The 21,664-nt window shown below is 52.6% G+C and overlaps 7 protein-coding genes across 7 annotated transcripts; 2 read left to right on the top strand and 5 right to left on the bottom strand.

Annotated features, from left to right (window-relative positions):
• Positions 1-83: 83 nt before the first annotated feature.
• On the bottom strand, positions 84-1,073 carry M431DRAFT_76960 (hypothetical protein; the record flags this gene model as incomplete). Its single annotated transcript, XM_024922521.1, has 1 exon — positions 84-1,073. The coding sequence occupies one exon, from the start codon at positions 1,071-1,073 to the stop codon at positions 84-86; it is 990 nt and encodes a 329-aa protein (XP_024778400.1).
• Positions 1,074-1,547: 474 nt separating this feature from the next.
• M431DRAFT_284561 (hypothetical protein) lies at positions 1,548-2,150 on the bottom strand. Its single transcript, XM_024914042.1, has one exon. The coding sequence runs from the start codon at positions 1,991-1,993 to the stop codon at positions 1,670-1,672; it is 324 nt and encodes a 107-aa protein (XP_024778399.1). The 5' UTR covers positions 1,994-2,150; the 3' UTR covers positions 1,548-1,669.
• Positions 2,151-2,307: 157 nt separating this feature from the next.
• Positions 2,308-7,572, bottom strand: M431DRAFT_75560 (hypothetical protein; the record flags this gene model as incomplete). The annotated part of the gene is made up of 5 exons (XM_024922350.1): positions 2,308-2,464; positions 2,521-6,811; positions 6,880-6,961; positions 7,017-7,043; positions 7,114-7,572. 5 exons carry the CDS (start codon positions 7,570-7,572, stop codon positions 2,308-2,310), a joined length of 5,016 nt encoding a protein of 1,671 aa, XP_024778398.1.
• A 2,844-nt stretch (positions 7,573-10,416) lies between these two features.
• M431DRAFT_74441 (hypothetical protein) lies at positions 10,417-12,075 on the top strand (the record flags this gene model as incomplete). Its single annotated transcript, XM_024922225.1, has 3 exons — positions 10,417-10,582; positions 10,650-11,980; positions 12,040-12,075. The coding sequence occupies 3 exons, from the start codon at positions 10,417-10,419 to the stop codon at positions 12,073-12,075; spliced, it is 1,533 nt and encodes a 510-aa protein (XP_024778397.1).
• A 423-nt stretch (positions 12,076-12,498) lies between these two features.
• Positions 12,499-15,521, bottom strand: M431DRAFT_133345 (hypothetical protein). The gene is made up of 5 exons (XM_024912500.1): positions 15,250-15,521; positions 13,932-15,152; positions 13,760-13,876; positions 12,956-13,693; positions 12,499-12,890 (listed from the first exon to the last, which is right to left on the bottom strand). Exons 1-5 carry the CDS (start codon positions 15,391-15,393, stop codon positions 12,768-12,770), a joined length of 2,343 nt encoding a protein of 780 aa, XP_024778396.1. The 5' UTR covers positions 15,394-15,521; the 3' UTR covers positions 12,499-12,767.
• Positions 15,522-15,870: 349 nt separating this feature from the next.
• Positions 15,871-17,789, top strand: M431DRAFT_490339 (hypothetical protein; the record flags this gene model as incomplete). Its single annotated transcript, XM_024916790.1, has 2 exons — positions 15,871-16,084; positions 16,156-17,789. The coding sequence occupies 2 exons, from the start codon at positions 15,871-15,873 to the stop codon at positions 17,787-17,789; spliced, it is 1,848 nt and encodes a 615-aa protein (XP_024778395.1).
• A 294-nt stretch (positions 17,790-18,083) lies between these two features.
• M431DRAFT_490338 (hypothetical protein) lies at positions 18,084-21,008 on the bottom strand (the record flags this gene model as incomplete). The annotated part of the gene is made up of 5 exons (XM_024916789.1): positions 18,084-18,643; positions 18,698-19,224; positions 19,277-20,007; positions 20,067-20,750; positions 20,823-21,008. 5 exons carry the CDS (start codon positions 21,006-21,008, stop codon positions 18,084-18,086), a joined length of 2,688 nt encoding a protein of 895 aa, XP_024778394.1.
• Positions 21,009-21,664: the final 656 nt, after the last annotated feature.

The following is a 21,664-nucleotide window of genomic DNA, read 5'->3' as shown; positions in this document are numbered from 1 at the left end:
GAAATAGTGATCCAACTGTCTGTTATCCTCACTTTTTCTTTCTGGAACAGCAGCAGTCTTCGTGTGTCCGAATCACCGCTCCATTAGTTTGAATCCTTGGCAATCAACTCCCTAACCAATCTCAAAATCTCCCCGTGAACACTCTCCGGGGCAGCCACAAGCCCCCAATTAGCCGCCAACGTCCTGCCCGCCCCGAAATCAATGTCCTTGCCCTCCAAATCCGTCACTTTACCGCCCATCTCCGTGTAAAGCAGCTGCGAGCCGGCATGATCCCAGACGTACGCACGAGAAGGATCGCCGCGAGCACCAACGGGCACGCGAATCATGATGTGCTTCCCGTCCTCTCCCTCGCCGAGCATCAGCGCTCCGTACCGCACGTGCGAAGACCACAGATCGATGCCGGGGAAGGGCAGCGCACCGAGTTGTTTCGCTAGAGCCTCGGCAATGTCCAGACGAGACGACTTGCTGGCCAGACAGTCCACGAGGCGCAGGGAAGAGAGACTCTTCGGCGTAGGGAAGCGGTCTAGCTTTCTGGATGGCCCGAGGGAGTACTCCGTCGACAGCTTGCGGTACTCGGTGCCCTCGCCGCGGATGGTCGACAGCATGACGCCGCAGCCGGAAGTGTCCACGCCCGTCTCGGCCACCACGCCGTCGTCGAGGCTGAGGTTCGGATAGCACACGACGCTCAGCACTTCCTTGCCGTCCTCCACCAGCGCCAGCGAGATGGCGTACTGCTGGCCCTTGAGAAACGTAGCCGTGCCATCAACAGGATCCATGACCCAATACCTCCCCTTATGCCCCGGCGTCCCCCGCCCAGCCAAATCCAACAAATCCAGCATCTCAGCCTGCGACTTGACGCCCGGCAAGCTCCTCACGCCCAGATCCTCATCAGCATTAACCGCCTCATGCTTGGCAAACTCGTCCCCAATCTCCCGCACAAGCTCAAACACCGTCTTCGCCAGCGCATCATCCTTGCGCAGCGTCTCTGCGTCCTCCTCGCCCACGTAGCCGTCCCCGGGAAACAGCTCGTGCAGAGCCGCCATGATGAGCGCCTGGGCGCCAAAGTCGGCCATGGTCACGGGTGTCGCATCGTGCTTGGAGATTTCCGTGACGGCCGAGATGACTCTTCTGGTCAGCAGGGCGGCGCGCAGGACGGTGAGCTCGGCGAAGTGTTTGGTGAAGGGGAGAGGAAGAGACATTGTCGCTTGTCGAAAGATGGATATGTACAAGATAAGTAGGCGGGGATATGGGATGTAAGAGGTAGATTAGGTAGTGATTTAAGGTTATGTATGTATTGAAAAGTCTGACTTGAATACGACCGTTTTAAAGCAGAACAAGAAGAGAAAAAAAATCGAAACATTCAGAATTAGTATCGCCTCATCTACAACGGAGTGCATCCAAGTGGTTTCATGTGCTGCATCTACTGCGCCCACTCACATGGTGCCACGCTGAGATGCATCAGTGTTCTCTGCTTGTCATTCATCCATTTGCACGTATCGACCTCGTATATCAAAACACGCACAACAAATCATCACCACAGTAGCAACCACAGATACTTAAACTATTTTATTCATCTATCGACTCCTCCTCTGCCTCAGGCTTTTTCTTGTGCCCAGGCTTAGTGACTATCAAACTTGTGTCCCCATCTGCCAACTCGCTCCTCTAATTACTATCCGTAGAACAAGGCGGGATGATTTAGAAAAACAAGAATCCCCATGTGAAACGGGAAAACATAGTGAGGAGGGGGAAAAGCCGTATAACCGCTCATATTACATTCGTAAAAGAAAAATCCGTCGCCTCCCACAACCCTTCCAATGTCCGGAAAATGTTTGGTATAACGTGTACCCTCAATCCGACGGCATGAGTAAGCTCTTGTCGTCAACAGTAAAATAAAACATTTGTCAGAAAAAGAAAAAAAAAATAGAAAGAGAAAAAAAAGAGAGAAAAAGAGACAAGGTAGCAAAAAGGAGTATCCCTCCTCTCCTCCCTTCATCACAGTCAAGCCAAACAATACAACCTTCTCAAAATCAACTCGGTAGGCGGGCCAGAGAGTAGACGTCAAAGTCTTCGTCGAGCCGGCCAGCCGGTATAAACAAACTCCTCAACGCGTGTCGTCTTGTTTCTTTTTCCATGCAAATCCGGGTATGTTGTTGCAGCCGAGTCTTTTGTGACTGAACCATAATGCCACCTAATACCAAACGCCAGACAATGCAAATAAATGCCAAGCTCTTCTTTTATAAACTCGTCACAGAGCAAATCTAAACATCAACTTCCCCCTTTAGCTTGTTCCAGTGGTCACTTTTTCAATCACCGAACAGCGTGTGTGCCGTTGAGTTTTGCGGCACTAGGCTCAGAACTCTTCGACTTGTTGCGAGCGTGGAGCGTACGATACATTGAGCTTAGTCGGTCACCTGTAACGCTCTTGCTGGTATCGTCGACGGGCCAAAGAGCCGCCAGAAATTCCCTATGAGCCAAGTTAGCAGTAGAAAAAAAAAGAGTTGAAAGTTTGCAATCGCTTACCAGAAGTTGTTTTTGAGACCATCGTCTGCTACCGTTGCCGGCAGCTTCTCGTCGAGAAACGACCCAATGGCCACCAGCTCGGCTCCAAAAATGGCTGCGCGCTCCTTACTGGACTTGACGCTGTCCTTGGTGGTTGAAAGAATTTTCTCAAAGTTATCTCTCACCGGCTTCAAGAGGAACCAAATCATGGCGTCGTTGTCCTTGGCCCTTTGGTCCTTGTCATCGCCAATGCGCCGTAGCTCATCCAACCTTCGGAGTGCCTTGACTCTGCGTTCATCCAGATGTCGGGTTGCATGATCACGGTCTCGGTGATCTCGGTGATGGTCCCGGTCTCGGTCGCGGTTATGGTCGCGGTTATGGTCGCGGTCGCGGTCGCGGTCACGATGGTGATCGCGATCACGATCTCGTTCTCGTTCTCGTTCTCGATCCCGGTCCCGGTCACGACGGTCGTCTCGACGATCATCCCTGCGGTAATCATCTCGGCGGTCGTCTCGGCGGTCATCACGGCGATAATCATCGCGGCGATACTCCTCACGCCGGAATCTGTCATGGCGGCGGTCGTCATCTTCGCGATGGCGTCGTTTCTCTATGCGGCCGTCGCGATATTCATCACCAGCCTTGCTAGACCGGCGAGGGTCCTCAGAGCGCCGATGTTTGGGACTACGGGCATCGTCGTGAGAGGGATGCTTGCGCTTGAAATCGGGTCTAGCCGGTGCACCATCCTCTCTGGCATGGGATCGCTGTTCAGAAGATCCGTGGTCCCTCTCTCGCTCTCGTTGCCTTTTGATGCCTGTTGAAGTTGTCGTCGAGCTGCTGCCGCGATTGCCATTGACTGCGTGGAGCTTCTTGTTGTTGCGATGATGGTTCTCCACCGCCTTGTGAACTGACCGATCATTCGAGTGCTTTGATTGCAGCACGGAAAGGAGATACTCTGACCTGCGTACGAGATGAACAGCGCCAGGGGCTTTGAGCTTGTCATTGCCTTTGGATCTCTCCTCCTTTTTGCCCACCCGATGCTCTTCCAGGAAGAGCTTCTCCTGCATCTCCAAGTCCGAATCGTCGCGTATCTGAGCCCACGCGCCAAACCCGTGCTTGTCAATGCCGACAAGGAGCATGGCATCCTCTTTCGCTCCCCAGGGGCAGCTGTAGTTGGCCGCCTTGGTGGCGTCCGGCACCCGGAAATTTTTCCAGTCTGAATGGCCGCGAATCACCTGGCGAAGAAGTTGCAGCTGCTTAGGCCGTTCGATGGCAGTCTCAGCATTGACCTTTTTCAGCTCGCCGAAATCGATCAGCACAGCCTTCTTGTCCTTCTTTGTCAATGTCTTGCCCATCTTCTTTTCTTCCTCGGCGAGCTTGGCGCTGTTGTCGTCCACGGCTTGCTGGGCAGCTTTGATAAAATCGTCCAAGACTGATTTGACAAAGTCGGGGTCTCTCTCTCCAAGCTTGGCTTCCTGGATGATATCGGCGCTGCGATCCTCCATGGATCCAAATCGGAAGTAGGCCTTGATCAGATTTCGCTGCTCCTTATCGTTCAAGGGGCGTTTGGGATCCGCCAAGTAGGCGCGCTGCTCTTCCTCTTCTTGCTGCTGCTCTCTCTGGCGCTTCTTCAAGCGGTCTGCGCGCTCCACATCCTTGTTGCGGCTCTTGACAGCCGCCCTTCGCGGCGCACTCTCAGCTGCAACCTTTGCGAGGTAGTCGTCATGTTGCTTCTTCTCTTCTTCCGCCTTGATCTCGGCGAGTTTTTCTGCTGGGATAATCTGGTCCCAGTCGAGGTTGATATCATCTACTTTGACATCGGTAATTTGCATAAAATTATCCCAGTCGATACCGCCACTGCTCAGGTTGATCTTGTCGTCAACCTTGGTCTTTGTAATTTCAGCATTTTCCAGGATAGAATCAATGTCGAGCTGCTCCAATCGCTGTTGGTTGCCGCTCTGCTCAAACATCTTGGACGATCGCATTTTCAGGACCATCTGGATGTCCTCTGAAGTGGACGGGCCGTCGATCTTGATGCCCTTCTTGTTGAGCTCCTCTTTGAACTTGGCTTTTCCATCATCAGTGACGCCAGCCTGAATGGTCAGATATTCCAGAAGAAGCTTGTTACGGGCGCGTTCCAAAACCTCTTCCTCTACCGTTTCTTTCGACACAAGTCGGTAAATGTTGACCGGTCGCTTCTGTCCGATACGGTGAGCACGAGCCATGGCCTGCAAATCTGCTTGGGGATTCCAGTCAGAATCAAAGATGATGACAGTGTCTGCGGTCATCAGGTTAATGCCGAGACCACCCGCACGAGTGGAAAGCAGGAAGCAAAAATCTTCGCTGTCCTCGGCGTTGAAGTGATTGATAGCCATGCGTCGCGGGCCCGCTGCAATAGTGCCATCAAGTCGCTGGAACTTGTAGCCTCTGAGGGAGAGGTAATCGCCGAGAATGTCCAGCATCCTAACCATCTGGCTGAAGATCAAAACCCTGTGTCCGTCCTTCTTCAGCTTGGACAGCAGCTGGTCGATCAACATCATTTTGCCACTGCTTGCAATCAAGCCCTTGATTTGATCCTCGCGACGTGTGCTGCCAGCCAAAACCCTCTCCTCTGCTCCGGGAAACATGTAAGGGTGGTTGCTGACTTTCTTCAACTCCATCATGATGTTGAGAAGGGAGTTCTTGTGTCCGTTTGTAGCATCACACAGGGCCGCGTAATTTCTGGTGAGAATGTTCTTATAGTAGTCAAGCTGCACATCTGAAAGCTCAACGCGAATAATCTTTTCCGTCTTGGGTGGCAAGTCGGACTCGACCGTTTCCTTTGTGCGTCTTAGGATATACGGAGCAATGGACCGGTGAAGGTCTTGCAGTTTCTCTTGGGCGTCGGCAGCGGAGAGCGAGTCCAGGTCCTCGTCAATGGTCACTTTTCCGGGGTTCAAAAAGTCGAGAAGGGCAGACAGCTCGGCCAAGTTATTCTGGATAGGAGTTCCGGTGATGAGGATCTTGCAGGGGATACCAAAGCCCACCAGGCGCTGGTATAGCTGGGATTCGGCATTCTTGAGGCGGTGCGCCTCATCGACGGCCAAAACTTGCCACTTGATAGACTGTAGGAATTGCCAGTCCTGCAGAATGAACTCGTAAGAAGTGACCAAGACGTTGAACTTTGGCTTCTTGGGATTGCCATTGATGATTAGCTCATTCTCGCGGATGATGTTTCGAGCATCCTCTGGTCCAAGATACACCACGTAGTTGATATCTGGTGACCAATTGTTAAATGTGTCGCACCAAGCAGGGATGACGCTGAGCGGAGCGACGACAAGGGAGGGCCCTTCCTGCCGCCTAGCATTGCGCAACCAGCTGAGGAACGACACTGTCTGGACCGTCTTGCCCAGGCCCATTTCGTCAGCAAGGATGACATTGTTCCCGCGGGTCCAGTTGAGGCACAGAAAGTTGAGTCCCTTCAACTGAAATTCTCGAAGCTCGCCGCCGACAATAAAGTCAGGCTGCTTCTCCAGCTTGGTCATCTTGGATCGCGTGTCTAGGCTCGTCTCCTTTCGGTCGGACAGCCATGACCTCGAAGTTCGGTCTATGTACTGGTCGATTTTGTCTTGGAACAGGGTGCTGATGTCTGATGCCGCCTCCCACGTGCATTCTTCGTAGGTAAGTCCTTTCCACTTGACGTAGTACTCATCGCCCTCATCGCCATCCCGGACGGCGACGACGCGTTCGACCTTGGTGTAGTCTTCAAGAGCTTCCTCGTCTCGATCGCGATCGAGGAAAAACTGCTCTTTTGTCTCCGGGGGAATATCATCTCCAAACCGAATGTCAAGCTCCTGGTCGACAAACTTTCTAAAGTAGTTTTCGACCTTGCGAAAGCCGCGGACACTGCGTAGAGAATCAAGCAGCTCCCAGGTATCATGCAAGTGGGATTTTCCTTGCCACTTGATGAAGTATTCAAAGTCGCTGCGGGTGGAATCGTAGGTAAGCTCGTGTCCATCTCTGAGCCTGTGCTTGACAACTTTTTCGATGTAGGGGGAGTTGTCGACATAGTCATCGACGTAGTAAGACGCAGCAAGTTCCGCATCTTCTTCATCTTCTTCGTCGACATCGCTCTCTTCGTATGCGCCTTCTTGCACCTGTTGCGCCGCACGGCGGTTTGACCACCGCTTCTCGGCAAGGGCCAAGGCGGGCTGCATCTCACGCTGTTGCCTAGCCTTTTTCTGTTGGCTCTTTGCGCGAGCTCCACCATATGTAGAAGAATCCGAGTCGGAATCGTTGGTTGAAGGTTGCAATACGGGCGTTCCCCTTTTTGAGGCTACAATCGGTTCAGCTAGCTTCAAGGTTGATGGGAGCGAGAGGGCATGGGAAAGCGTCAAGACTCACATGCGTGGGAACTTCCAACGCGCCGGCGTTTATTCTGGCGACGACTGGCTGGCGCAACATCTGATTCTGATTCCGATTCGATCTGATATAGTTAGTACATAATGCGACAAGACATTGCAGCTGGACATGTGACATACTATTTTGCGTTGCTCTCGTGGTCGAGTCTAGGATAAGGAGGTCAGCATTCGACATCAAAGAGAATAGAGAGGACACAGCTTGGGTGGAAAGGCATACACTTCTCCGAAGACCATAAAGCTCTGGATTGGCCTTCATATATTCATCTTCCACGGGAGCTTTTCGCTTCGCTGCTCGAGCTGATTCTGATGAACTGGCTCGGCCAGCTGTGACGTCGTCCTCGTCTTCATTGTCGTCTTCATTGTCGTCTTCCTCGTCATTGCCATGCTGGGATGGCGAGGTAGCTTGCATATCGAAGTCGCCATCGTCTGACGCGTCGGCTACACTGGATTCTTCGCTTTCTGACATGGCATGGTCGGCGTCTGCATGGTTCGTAGCCTCATCGTTTGAAGCTTCGGGATCGGAGGGAGATGGGTGGTCAGGAGGGCTATTGGTGGCATTCAGGCCTTGGGAGACGTCGCTATCGTTTCCCTGCTGGTCTGCGACAGCTGAAAAAGTCATGGAGTCATCCGGCGACAGATTTCCGTTGGAGGGGTCCCCCTCGCTGGGAGAGGACATGATGGAGGTATCCGCGAAGATGGAACTCCTACAGAACCGACGGCAGTTAGCATCATGAATTTCAAGTTACGCGTCCGCCCCAGTGAAGAGGCGGTGAAAGAACAAGTCGGCGACCCGCGATCATCAGCCTAGAAAGCAATACTGCTTTGGAATCGTGAAGCAATGCCAATCCAAGGCATCCCACGTGTGTAAGTGCTGGCAAGGCTGAGAGACGCCATCACCAGCAATTGGAGACTTGGCCACCGCCTGGGAGCCCATCTGAGGGCCCTGGAAGCATCGGCATCACCGGCAGCAGCCAATTCCATCGAAACAAACCTCATCTTGCCTTGATCCGGGCCCCGGAGAGCCGGCCCATGGACGCGTCCGGGTCAAGTCGTGGCTGGATCAGCGGGCAAGACGCAAGGCCACAGGGCTGCGGGCGGCAACAGCAAGTGCAAGGAGACAGCAGCGACTTACCAGTAATCAATCAATGACCTGTGACACCACAAGGAATGACAGGAGCCCACAGGCTCGTTCGGGCGAGTCTGGCGATGTTCCGGTGGGCGGAAGGGCCACGAGGGTTGAGGTGTCGAGAGACGGCCGGAGGTGACAAAAATGCGCTGGTGGAGAGAGGCAGGAAAGAATTGGAGGCAACGGGGCGGAGGGCCGAAGGCTCGGCCGGCGTGTTTGTACCCAAGCCAAGCCCTGTTGGGGTGGTTTGGCGCTCTGCTGACTGCTGAAGCCGCTAGAGACCACTGCAGTCACGTGGCTGGCGCTTTGGACCTCAGAACCCCGGAATTTCTGCTGCTGGGGGTGCTTGGGTGCAACTGTGACGATATTGCCAGAAAGTGCGAAGCCTGCAGAGAATGATTGAATTGGATTGGATTTGTCAAGTAATGAGTTTGCTGCAATCTTTGTGATTGTGATTGTGTTGGAGAAAATTCCCTGGAGAAGTTCTTTAAATATTCCAAAGCGTTCCAGCGCTTTGGCTATGGCGATGTTTGATGTTGATGCTGATAGTAATCAACGAAAGCAGACTCAGACGCAGGGGCAGAGTCGAGGTCTGAAAGATATCGGGATAAAATTTGTAGAATTTCAACAGATGTTTTCTTGATTGTGTTGAAATTGGGTGGTTTTGTTGTCCTGCTCAATGCAGAACTGAAGTGGTGATCGTAGACTCAGACTCAGACTCAGACGCAGATGCAGGTGCAGATGCGGGTGCAGATGCAGAGCCGGAGTTTTAAGGATGTCAGGATAAAAGGTATAGAGTTTCAACAGAAATTTTCTTGATCGTCTTGAAATAGCGAGGTTTTGTTACCTTACTCAGTGCAAGACGGGAGTGGTAATCGGTGACCACAAAGTGAGAGCAGAGTCAGCTGTTACTGTAGAGAATGTGAGGTGTGGTTTGGGAGGAAAAGAAGGCAGAGGGACAACTCGAGCTCTATACTCCCCAGATTAGACTACCGGATTTTCCCATATTTTCCGTTGATAGGGAAACAGAAAAGAGGCAGAATAAGGTTCTACGAGTTGGGCGTTGATGTACGTAGATGTTACAAGCCAGGAAGATACCGATGGGCTGTGTGGGAACTATAAACCGCCATCAACTGGGAAACAGAGTGAGTTCTATCTACATCGAATATGACTCCTGCAGAAGATGTCTCGTCGAAATGTGGCGCCAAATTCTGCAAAGTCTCCGGAGAGGTGGAAAGGCGAGGCGAGAATAAGGAAAAGAAAAGCCATCAAACAAGAGTTCAGTCTTGTTAATGCGTGATAGATTCAAGTATAAGAACAAGGCGCTAGGGATGGAGGTCATCGAATTGTAGGCAACGAGCATTTGCATGGTAATGTGCTTGGTGCGCAATCAGTATCTTGTACTCTGACACAATAATTTCGCCAATTTCTTGCTCAGCTTCTATTGTTCATGTGTCTCTTGATACTACACGTATAAGGTATGCTCTTGATCCTGTCAGATGTCCATCGCATGCATTTGGAAGACAAGCCAAGATAGCACCACAGATTCCACAAGGTCCCTCTGCCCGCTAAATTCGCAGCGCAGGTACATCTCTCCAGCGCCGCAGCTAACATCGTCCGTCCCCCCCAGCTGCCCTCCCCAGAAAAGGGCCTAAGCCCCGCCATTCACAGGGCGAGAAAAATTGATGACCACACACCTTGCTGTTCCAGAGCTAAAAGTTGCCCACTCTCCCCGTCAATCTGATTTTTCCTTTTATTCTGCACTCCCCAGCTCAGCTTCTCGCGCGCCACCTCGTTGCAGATCCTGTTCAACAGTCGCAGCTGAGATTTTGCAGCTCTCACGGGGGACCATCGAGTCGAATCCATTGCTACCCTAGACAGACCTCCGACTGTCAAGTTTCCATCATGGCGGACAAGCTCACCCGGTAGGTACCACCGACGAGATACATTAGCTGTCTCTTGCTATGCCAGTTACCGTATCATGTCGCGGTTTAAAGATATCTTCGACTTGTTGCTAACCTGCGGCATCTAGTATCGCCATTGTCAACACCGACAAAGTGAGTTCACGATGAAAATCTGCATCCCCCGCCGATCACCCCGCTATCAGCGATACCAGATATGCTGACCCCTGGCCTCTTCGAATAGTGTCGTCCTCGCAAATGTCGTCAGGAGTGCAAGAAGTCTTGCCCTGTGGTTCGCAGTGGAAAGCTCTGTATCGAAGTCACTCCTGAGTCCCGCCTCGCCTTCATCTCCGAGTCGCTGTGTATTGGTTGCGGTATCTGCCCCAAGAAGTGCCCCTTCGACGCCATTACCATTATCAACCTGCCCACCAACCTCGAGAGCCAGGTCACCCACCGATATGGCCCCAACAGCTTCAAGCTCCACCGTTTGCCCATGCCTCGACCCGGCCAGGTTCTTGGTCTTGTCGGAACCAACGGTATTGGTAAGAGTACCGCGCTGAAGATTCTCAGCGGAAAGCTCAAGCCCAACTTGGGCCGCCACGACAACCCCCCTGACTGGGAGGACGTCATCAAGTACTTCCGTGGTTCCGAACTCCAGAGTAAGTGAACGAAATTTTACCCGTGACAGATTCCATCTCCAAGCGGTATTTTTAACATCGACTTTAGACTACTTCACCAAGCTTCTGGAGGACGATCTCAAGGCTGTTGTCAAGCCCCAGTATGTTGACCAGATCCCCAAGGCTGTCCGTGGCCCGGAGAAGAGCGTCAAGGCTCTTCTGGAGAGCCGCCACACTCTTGGTAACATGTCCGAAGTGACCAGCGTCCTGGAGCTCGAGCACATCATGGACCGTGACATCACTCTCCTGTCTGGTGGTGAGCTTCAGCGTTTCGCCATTGGTACTGTTTGCGTCCAGAAGGCCGATGTCTACATGTTTGACGAGCCCTCTTCATATCTCGATGTCAAGCAGCGTCTGAGTGCCGCCAAGATGATTCGTTCGCTGCTCCGTGACGACGACTACGTCATTGTCGTCGAGCACGATCTGTCTGTTCTTGACTACCTCTCCGATTACGTCTGCGTTCTCTACGGAAAGCCTGCCATCTATGGTGTCGTCACCATGCCTCACTCTGTTCGTGAAGGTATCAACATCTTCCTGGATGGTCACATCCCCACGGAGAACTTGCGATTCCGTGACGAGTCTCTTCAATTCCGTCTCGCCGAGGCTACCGATGACTTCGCCATTGACAAGTCCCGCGCCTTCAACTACCCCAGCATGGAGAAGACGCTCGGCAACTTCAAGCTTCGCATTGATGCCGGAGAGTTTACCGATTCCGAGATCATCGTCATGATGGGAGAGAACGGAACTGGCAAGACCACTTTCTGCCGTCTTCTTGCCGGTGCCCTCAAGCCTGATGGCAGGGGCTCTGTTCCTGACATGAAGATCAGCATGAAGCCTCAGACCATTACCCCCAAGTTCGAGGGTACTGTTCGCCAGCTGTTCTTCAAGAAGATCAAGCAGGCCTTCCTGTCTCCTCAGTTCCAGACCGACGTCGTCAAGCCTCTCAAGCTCGACGACTTCATTGATCAGGAAGTCAAGAACCTGTCCGGTGGTGAATTGCAGCGTGTTGCTATTGTTCTTTCTCTGGGCATGCCTGCCGATATCTACCTCATTGACGAGCCCTCTGCCTACCTTGACTCTGAGCAGCGTATCATCGCCTCTCGAGTCATCAAGCGTTTCATCATGCACTCCAAGAAGACTGCCTTTATCGTCGAGCACGATTTCATCATGGCCACCTATCTCGCTGATCGTGTCATTGTCTTTGACGGCAAGCCCGGTATTGACGCCCACGCCAACAGACCCGAGTCTCTCCTCACCGGTTGTAACACCTTCTTGAAGAACCTGGATGTCACTTTCCGTCGTGACCCAAGCAACTTCCGTCCTCGTATTAACAAGCTTGGCTCTCAGCTCGACCAAGAGCAGAAGATGAGCGGCAACTTCGTAAGTGACACGAACCTAACACTTTCTATGTTTCTTATACTGACATTCTCATTTTACAGTTCTTCTTGGAAGAGAAGCCCGAAGAAAGTGCTTGAAAAGGGCAACCACGATCAGAATCAACGTGATGCATTTCCAGACGTTTGTGGTATCCATTCTTGCGCTCCGCTTGTAATTCGCATAGATGGAGGCGACCATGAGGTTGGACTACAGATGGACGGCGTCAGCGAGGATGACGACCCAGATGAGTGACAATGGCGACGGCAGCCTATCCCCTGTTGTCTGGTCCTGCGGGAAATTGCTTGAAGGCGGTCCATTACGTGTGTATATAACCACCGACCAACACTTCTGCAGATGGAGGGACAATGGATCAAGCAGGATGACTGTCGTCAGGTTTCCTACCTCGCGGGAAACTCTTTCATAGCTACCTGTCAAGTTACAGAATAAAAGAAATTGATTTGGATCGTTACAAGATTGACTTTTACAGTTACATAACGGGGACGTGAGAAGACAGAGAAGAGAGATAAAGACTTTTCCTTGAGCTATCTTAAAAGTGGTTAATGTACCCTGATTCAACATATTACACGAAGCTGTTCTCGTAAACAAGCCTGTCCTGACTACAACGTTCAGATCTAGTCATTTGTTTGAAAGCTACATAAATTTTCTTACATTCCGGAGATGGGGGAATAAAAAAAGCGGCGAAAGAAGTCCAGCAATACAAGTGAAGAAAAGCTTACTAGCCAGACAAGAGCGGAGGGTTAAGTGAGAGCAATCGGGCTTGAGGGCTCGATTATTCTTCAATCTCGCCCTCTTCGCTGCCGCTTCGAACATCCTTGGCTGGTTCGGGGGTCCTGTTGCGTTGACGTCCATCACGAGGGGGGGAACGCTCACGTGATCGATCTCTCCTGAGCCTCTGTACGAATGTGTGAGAAGAAATGGCTTCAGTGCGAATATGGAATGTAGTGATGTTAGACGTACCTTTGAATCCCGGGAATCCCGGCGGGCATAGTCGTCTTCCTCTTCCTGTCGACGACGTCGAGGAGCTGCTGGGCGTTCATCTCCATAGGGGAGCTCATCATACGAACCTCGGTCGGCGCGACGGCGATAGAGACGTTCTCTCTCATCCTCCCGGTCTCTGCGCTCGCGATCATAGAAGGCGTCGTCATCGCGCCTAGGACGGGGGGGACGATCCAGGTCACGATCTCGTTCACGGCGTGATGGCGGGGGCGACAGTCGACCACGGTCAGTCGATAAGAGGTTCTCTGCCATGGTCGACTTGCGATGGTTTCGCTCACGCTCAGCAATCGCCTTTCGCCGGTCTGCCTCGTACGCGTCGGGCTCCGGACTACGGCTGCGCCGACCGCCACGGCCACCACCACGATGTGAACGCTCGCCGCGAGATCGATCCCTTTCACGCCTCGAGACCTCTCTTTCGATAGAGGGTCGTTCATGGCGTCGGTAGGCACGATCGGCTTCATCCTTCTCGCGTAACCTGCGGAGATGTTTTTCAAAGGCACTTCGTCGGAACTCTTCCGAAGTGACGGCTTGGAATTCGTCTGATTTCAGTAGTCTAGGTCGTACCTTTTCATAAGTATCGCTCAGCGCGACTGGCGGCTCGAGACGCTTAATATAAGCACGAAGATCATCAATGGCCCGACGTTGCTGTCGATCCGGTTGTCTCTCATCTTCGCGCTTCGAGGCGCGCTTCTCACGCAGCTGATAAGGGGAACCATGTCAGCATGGACTGAAGATCCAGAAAATAGGAGGAGGTTTGTATCTTACGCGATTGAAAATAAGTTCGAGCGTGTTACGATCAATGTTAGCCGTACGGTGATCATCTTTCATGATGGACAGAAATTCCTCAAGATCACTAGTTGGGGTGAGTTCAAACCGCTTATCCTACCGAACAAGTTAGTATGCATCACGTTCAAGAGGATAAACCATAAAAACCTACTTCGAGGACATCGAGCACTTCATTTCGAGGACCGCGAAGCGATCGCTCTTCCTCTTCCACCACATCCCAAAATAGCTCTTGAGGGGTAGATCCGGCCTGACCAACCATGTTGAGGTAGCGTTCGTCGTTTTCAATAAGAGGAATAACCTGGCTCCATTTGGTGCCGGCATTAATCTTGCCGTCCTTGCGGAGAGAGTCTAGCAGAGATTTGAAAGCATCTCTGGCTTTGCGTTCCTTGCGGAATCTTCGACTCTTCTCCTCCTGTTTAGACTCAATGAAGGCTCGCTCCAAACTTTTCATGTGATTTTGGAAAGCAGTCAATATGTCAAATTGACTGAGGGTTCTATACTTTTCATTTTCTTGGAGGGTCGGGGTTGCAGAGATGATGTCTCTAGCATCCGCCCAGCGAGTGTATGGCTCGAGATTGAGCTTGGGGAGCAAGTCGATCAGGCCATCCATGGCGCTCTTCTTCTGGCTAGCCTGCTGTTCTTTGTGAGCCTTCTTAAGTCCGATGATATACTCCTCAAAGAGCTGGCGGCGCTCGTCCTCATCATTAGTGGAACGGAAAATGGTCTCTCCTTCGATCATGGGTCTAGCCGTCTTCCATCGAGTGTAGTGGGTGATTTCGGGGTGCCGCTTCAGCATCGTCTCGAAGTCACCACGCAATTTGGTCAGCCTCTCTTTGGCACGCTCTTTGTCTTGGAGGATGACGTCCTGGCAGTACTTCTCGAAGGCATCTTTTCTGTCTTTTGGGTCCCTGATAGCACGAAACTGGGGATCCCGAGCAATGGCACGAACGGTCTGCTCCCAAGTCCAGTCTGGCTGGACGCCGCTTCGTTTTAGCAGTTTAACGAAAGCTGCCTCGGCCTCTTCGAGAGTGGCGTATTCCGGATCATTCGTGGCGGGGACGAAGGCTTGCTGTGACTTGGAATCATTTCCATATGTCAACTGGCGAGATTCGGGATAGGGTTCTCGATTGTCACGGGAATCGCGAGCATCGCGGGAATCGCGTTGATAGTCATGTCCTGTAGATGGATAACCGCCACCCTGCGCATATGGAGTAGTCTGGGGAACGGGGTTGCTCGGCCCACCAGTCGAACCTAAAGCCTTCTTGAATGCTTCGGGCATTTCCCAAGAGCTCTGCTGCGTCTCGGTATTGTACCAATACTTGCGACCCCCCTCTGCGGTATACTCTTTCCATGGCTGGGACTGCAGAGCGCGCTGTGGGAAGAAAGAGATGGCGTTAGCATCACTGGGTCTGAGCTGGTACCAGATGGGCTTGAATAAGGCATGCTGGAGACAGAAAGATACAACTCACCTCTGCCGCGCTCATCATCTCCTCCGGCTTGGTCCATTGCGTCACCTTGGTCACATTGTTGTAATAGTAGGCCCGGCCTTCTGGCGTCTTGTGCTCTTGCCAGGCCGAAGCCGGCTGAGGGAAAGGAGGCGCGAAGCCGTTCATCCTGCAGGCGCTGGAGATTGTGCCCTGAAGCGTCGTTCAAGAGGAGATTCTCGCGATCAAAGTCTCGGGCACGCCTCAATGAGCGCGGGCGACGGCGATGGCGGAGTCGATGCTGGCCTGAAGCTGTTGTCGTACCAAAATTTTGAACCAAGCTTGGGTGCAGCAATGGCGCGAGACACGCATCTTTCCAGCGTGCACGGACCACCTCGGGCAGTTCTTATGCAACTAACCGGGTTCCGCATAACCGGGGCTGCAGCTGGGCCCTGTAGTGGCTTATCAGGGGGGGCTGAAGAGAGTCTGTCAACGCTGGAGCTTAGTGGGAATTTAGGTGAGCTGGTCATTTCATTATTACTGCCCGCCTACCATTAATCACTATTGTATTATTATATCTTATAATTCATGAGAGAGGAGGAACGCCTATTATAATTATATACATGAGACCATAACGAATCTCCTATTTTTCCTTTTTGCTTCGTCATGTCAGCTCGCAATCCTTCTACGCCCGGGCAGCTGACTCCTGTTCAACTAACCATATCCACCACCAATGCGGCAACCGACCTCATCAACAACTCTTACCTGACATATCTCGTGCCGGCTGAGACCAACATTGACTTGGAAAAAGCACTTGAAGGCTTTGATGGCTCCAAGACCGTATCTGAAATAATAGAGCAAAGAGACACGTTATTTTTTGGTATGGGGCCGGCAACCAGCTCAGCCTCACCGCTCATGAAACTCAGTCACTAACATGGACTCACATATAAGATGAAACTGTTGATGTCCTGCTTGTTCTCAAGACGCCATGGCTCCCGCGGAAAGAGTTGGACTACCATCTTAGTAGGATAAGTATATCGCTAGAGGCTCAGGTAGCCAATGGCAGTGTCCCTGGCCGCGACTCTCCCAACTCTTCTGAGAGCATCTTCAGCGGGAGGCTCAAGGAGACAAAGAAGCCCTTCGTCATCGAGGACAAGAGGGAATACGGGAGCGATGTCGAGGAAGAGGAGGAAGAGGAAGAGCCGCGGTTTGTGTACGCCATGTGGAAGCTACCCGTGCTCCTCATAAGGCCCCGAATGCGACTGCACAGTCCGGCCGTCGTCTTTTCGGCGTCCGCAAGCCTCGACCCGGATCTCTGGACTGAGCCCGTTGCCCCTGACGTCGGCTATCTTCCAAGCGGACTGCCATCTGGCTTCAACCTGCTCGAGTCCTTCAGCAACGACTTTGCCCTGAATGGCGTCAAGCCGCGACTGTCGGCGCTGCGGGTATCGAGAGTGGCCCCCGTCACGCGGCAGCAAGACTTCATGACACGCCTCCGGACACTGCCCCAGCTGAGCATCAAGGTCTTCCCAGTCTTGCATACGAGAATAAGATTCTCTCGCCCCAACACGATACCCCTGAGCCGGAGCATCGTCGCCCTCCTGGAAATCGACTTCACCTCCCACTTTGAATGCGAGGCCCTCCTGAACAGCATCCGACTTACATCCCCCAACGGCACCGTCGAGAATCTCAATGATGAAGCCGGCCTCAGCCTTCCCCTCAGCTGCGTCTCACACGACCACATCACGCTCCTCTACCACATCCAGCACCAGCAAACCGAGACCACCCTCCCCAGAGACACCTCGGGAAGCCTCGAAATCTCCATCGCCGCCTCCGTCCTCGTCATCCCGGGCGTCTGCACCCCGAGCCTCACCATGAGCTGGACCACCGCCCTCGACTTCTCCCTGCCCGTCAACCCGAGCTTCGGCACCGCCTCGGAATCCGGCATCCAGCGCGCCCACCGCCCGACGCAGCTCTCCATCGGCAGCGTCGCCCAGGTCATCACCCACCTGAAATCCCCCTCGGCCATCCGCCCAGACGCCCTCCCCACGCTGGAAGCCTCCACGAACCGCACCGAGGCCTCCATACCAGACCTCGGCATCACAATGTCCTTCACCGCGCCCTCGACGCCCGTCCACCCGGGCGACATCTTCTCCTGGACCGTCTACGTCGTCAACCGCTCCTCCGACAAGGCCAGCAGCACCCGCCCGCCGCGCAAGCTCGCCCTCGTCGCCGTGCCCAAGCGCCGACGCGCCGAGGTTCGTCCAATCCGGCCCCCGTCCAGCAGCGGCCGGCGCCGCGGGGACAAGGAAATCGCAGACGCCGTGCTGGACGAGAACGTGATCCACGCATTGCAGAAGAGCGCCACGCTCGAGACGTCGGAGCTCATCTGCCTCAGCGCCGATACGCGCGTTGGCCCTGTCGCACCAGGTGCATGCCACGTCGTAGAGCTGCAGTTTCTGGCATTACAAGAGGGTGTTGTCGGCCTCGAAGCCATCCGGGTCGTCGACTTGGGATCACAAGAGCACGTCGATATTGGAGACTTACCAACCATGATAGTAGAGCCCCTGGCGGCGGCCGCCTGAATTTAGCAACAAATCTTTTCATCTCATGCTCTATCTTGCTACGACCATGCTAATGATGTATACAAATTAATGCTTCCATGAGTATGACGCCCATGTGTAACGAATACTTGTTTCATGCCAATTGTTCCATCGTGCTTCATCACGCCGTTGCCACACGCCCCGCGCTGTCTTTTCCACTGAAACCCCCAAAAAGAGAAAAGAAGTCATTGATCTTCAGTACAGTAAACCCAGGGATATAATAGTATAATGCACATAACCACTATGCTCGCCAGAACGCATAAGAAATTTCCCATTTCATAAATCATCAAAGTCGTCATCCCATCCAAGTCTCTCAAAAATAGACACGCTTTTCCCCTTCGGCTCCTGCGACTTTGTCTGAGGAGTTGCATATAAATCAAGCCGCTGCTGTGTGCTTTTCTTGATCGGCGTCTCAATCAAATCGGGAGCTTCATGTCTGGTTCTCGCAGGTTTAACCACGCTATCCGTTACAACGAAATCTTCAGGCGCCCGCGTTCTCTGTACGGCGGGGGAGGAAGGAGGATATGCTGGCTGTTCATTCAAGGGTCGACGTAGGAAGCTGGGCTTCGCCGAAGTCTTCGTCGGCGTGTCGCCTATTGCATCCATCACTGGAGATGGGCTGCGCTTATACAGCTCCCTAAGAGCAGGTTTCTTGCCTGTAGATGGAACAAAGGCCGTCACACTAGATGGGGGGATTAATTCATCAAAACCTTCAGAGAATATTTGGCTCTCTGCCTTCTTGGCTGGCATCATGTTCTTGAACCGATTGTTTGCTGGTGTGGCCTTGACTTGAATAGCTGAAGCCGGAATGCTCCTCGGGGGTGCTCTTTTCGGTTCTGAAACAGTTTGTTAGCAATTTTTTATGTTACAGGTTGGGGGAGTTGAATTACTCTTGGTGGCCAAATTGGCCGACGTTCTACGCTCATCTGCCTCCGCCATTGCCTTGCTTACAACCTCTCGGTTAGGCTTCCTCAAGGCTGAAATGGCCTCCTTAAGCTCAGCATCCACCTCAGCCTTTTTACTAGCTCTGGCATCAAACAGGTTGTTCATGCTGCTGCTTCGGGACAGTGAATGGGCCCTTCTCTGAGAGTCGGGAAGCAATGACATGGGCCCTGACAAATCCAAGCTCTCCCGCTTGACGGTCGGAAGGGTGGTAGATGTGGCTGATCGCAAAAGAGCAATGGCATTACTGGGGCCCCTCGAGATACTCCTTCGGTTCTGTTGTTCCGTAGAGAGGGCTCGCTGCAACGTCTTGCGAACGTTCGGAGGTTGAGGTCGCTTAGCTGCAGCACCAGGTCTCTGGTCTCGCAGACCTGAAGGCTTCTTCATAGTCCTGGACTTTGCCGGAGCTATAATCACAGGACCTCCAAGTTTCCGGTTGATTGAGTCGCAAAGATCAGGCAAACGTGCAGAAAAGCTAATTGAGGGTTAGTGTCCAACTACATCAAGAGGTTGATACCAAGTCTTACAAAGGTACAATAACATCGACGCAAAAGTCTCTCAGAGGTTCGGACGAAGCCTTCTTTTCCAGGCTGCCATCCAGTGGCGTGTGCAAAGATGGTGCATCTTCTAGCAATAGTTGCTCATCACTCGCTGTTGATTGCCAGATAGTTAGCCGATCGGCGTGGACATCCAGCAGCACCGGAAGATTGTGCTTGTTTCTCTTCTTTGGTTGAGGGTGCAGCGCATTCTCCAGCAGGTCTCCGGAATCGGCAGCTCCAGGTAAAGTGGGCAGAATCGCCTCGCCGCTTTCGCCAGCAGCTTTGAGAGGTTCCAGTGCAAGGATCTCCATGATGAGGATCATTTGCAGCTTAGTCTCCCTCGTCCGTAGGATGGAAACATGAGACTTGACTTGTGACGAGGTGGTGGCAGCCTCATCATTTGGCTCTGGCTTGTTCGCAGCCCACCACCGCATAATGTTTTCATCCTCCAGCGGATATAGCCCACTCTTGCCAAGCTTCATCTTCTTGGGCTTGCGCTTGCGCTTGCGACCTTCATCAGAACTCTCAATCCGGTCCTTCAGCTTGGTAATAATCTCAGGAATTGTTTCGCGATACTTTTTGTCGATCTGGACGGTTGTGAGGATGAGACTCTTCAAGAATTCGATCAGATCGGCCATGTCCAGGTTCGATTCTAAATCTAAGTGGAAAGTCGATCGAGCTCGTGATAGTGGTCCTTTGGCAAAGTACGCAAGGGAGCCCTGCGTCCGTGTGAGCAACCATCAACAATACTATAGCTCCGTACATATATGCGACCTACCATGGATTTGTACAGCGCATCGAAATAATGAGTTCTGATGCTGTCAAAAATATCCTCTGCACCCTGGACTATGGGAGCAGTGTTGGCTTGGTCCTCAGATCCCGGCAGCGGAAGCTGTTCCAAGCTCATGTCGGGCGACGGTAGCTGTGACAGCAATGATTCGGGTTCCAGCGATTCTTCTTCTTTGGCCAAGATTCCGACAGTCGAAACAGACTGGGATCTCACACGCTTCCTCATTTGAGACTGGATGGCTTCGATGGCAGCCCTCTTCTTCTTCTGTTCGACATGCAGCTGAGGGGTTGTAAGTGCTTCGATATCAGGGCGCTCGACTCGCTCCGTCTTCACGGGAGAAAGGCGCTCATATCTGACGGCCGTTGCATTTTGCGCCAGGCTTTCCAAGTCCGCCCATGGCCCCAGCTTGCAAAGCACATACAGCCCATTGGACTGTCGCTCCAGGGCGTATGTGGTACCCCTCAATTCATTGCGCGCGATGAGCACAATGGGCGCGGGGCCCAGCCGACTTTCGAGATCGAGAATATGGATATAAGATTCGTAAAACCGAGACTGGGGGAAATCGCCGTTGGAAGCTGCAAAGTCTATATACGCCAGCGGCAGGTGTTCGCGAGGCAGAAGCATCAATGGGTGCAGGACGCGGGGCGGGATATGCAAATTAGGTGGATGTGGCTATATAGAAAGTCAAGAGCAGTGAGCAGTGAGCAAACGCAGTGATACGAGATTCGGAGGGACTTGATTCACCTTTACAGCAATTGATGGCTTGAGCAGCTGCTCCATGGTGACGGCCACTCCCGACTTCCTCGCATCGCGGCGCGGCGAAGAAGCTTCATCTTGGCGATTCAAGCTGCCTTCGGAAGCGGGCGTCAAGATGCCGGACCGCGCACGCGACGCGTCTTCAAAGGCGTCGAGGAACGCGGACGAGGACATGGAGAGCTGGCAATCATTCACGACCTGGCATTATCGAAGGAGGAAGCAAGCTTATAAGGGAGCAGAGAAAAGAAATGCAATAAAGATGCCGCCAGAAACACGCAAAAAGGGAGCCTCGATCGCTTTCTTAGACGCCTTATCGAAGGGATGTTGTTCTGCCCTTTCTTCATTAAGAAGAGGTGGGGCTGCTGCAAAGCGCGTTACGTGCTCTTCGCTAAACAGAGGCCAAGGATTAAGGCTGTGACGTCGTTCCCTGAGATTCCTTTTTTCTTCATCTGTTTTCTGCACCCATGTAACCTGTAACCCTGACCCTGGAAGCTGTACTCGTACATGTAGATTCACACCCGACCTTCGTTGTTTTTTCACTCGCATTTTTCTCATGTGCAAAGTTGGATGCATACCAATTCCGTTTAGTAGTAGTTTAAAAACTTGATTTGATGAGGTTGTTCAGCCGTTCCTAGTGGCGCAAACCTTTTGACAAACCGTTGAACCAGACTCAGCTCGTGGTGGCTATCAACTGGGAAGCCATTGATTGGCTGTTTTTTTTTCGATTGACTTTGAGACTGCGGTATCAGCCGACCTATTCCCCAAGGTCGAGTAATGTCACCTACTTTACCTACTAATGTATCTAGTCATGCAGTTTAGGGGATATAAGA

The sequence above is a fragment of the Trichoderma harzianum genome (assembly GCF_003025095.1).
Source record: "Trichoderma harzianum CBS 226.95 unplaced genomic scaffold M431scaffold_2, whole genome shotgun sequence".
Taxonomy (NCBI): Eukaryota; Fungi; Ascomycota; class Sordariomycetes; order Hypocreales; family Hypocreaceae; genus Trichoderma; species Trichoderma harzianum.
The sequence above is the reverse complement of the archived record's forward strand: the minus strand, read 5'-3'. Positions and strand labels throughout refer to the sequence as shown.

What these genes read in the sequence shown, in the direction of transcription:
- M431DRAFT_284561 (XM_024914042.1), bottom strand. Translation starts at nt 1,993, where the DNA reads ATGAAGGGAGGAGAGGAGGGATACTCCTTTTTGCTACCTTGTCTCTTT.
- M431DRAFT_133345 (XM_024912500.1), bottom strand. Translation starts at nt 15,393, where the DNA reads ATGAACGGCTTCGCGCCTCCTTTCCCTCAGCCGGCTTCGGCCTGGCAA. An exon ending in TCGAACTTATTTTCAATCGC is followed by an intron (nt 13,694 to 13,759) that starts GTAAGATACAAA and finishes TCCCCTTATCAG; the next exon opens with CTGCGTGAGAAGCGCGCCTC. An exon ending in GGGATTCCCGGGATTCAAAG is followed by an intron (nt 12,891 to 12,955) that starts GTACGTCTAACA and finishes ACATTCGTACAG; the next exon opens with AGGCTCAGGAGAGATCGATC.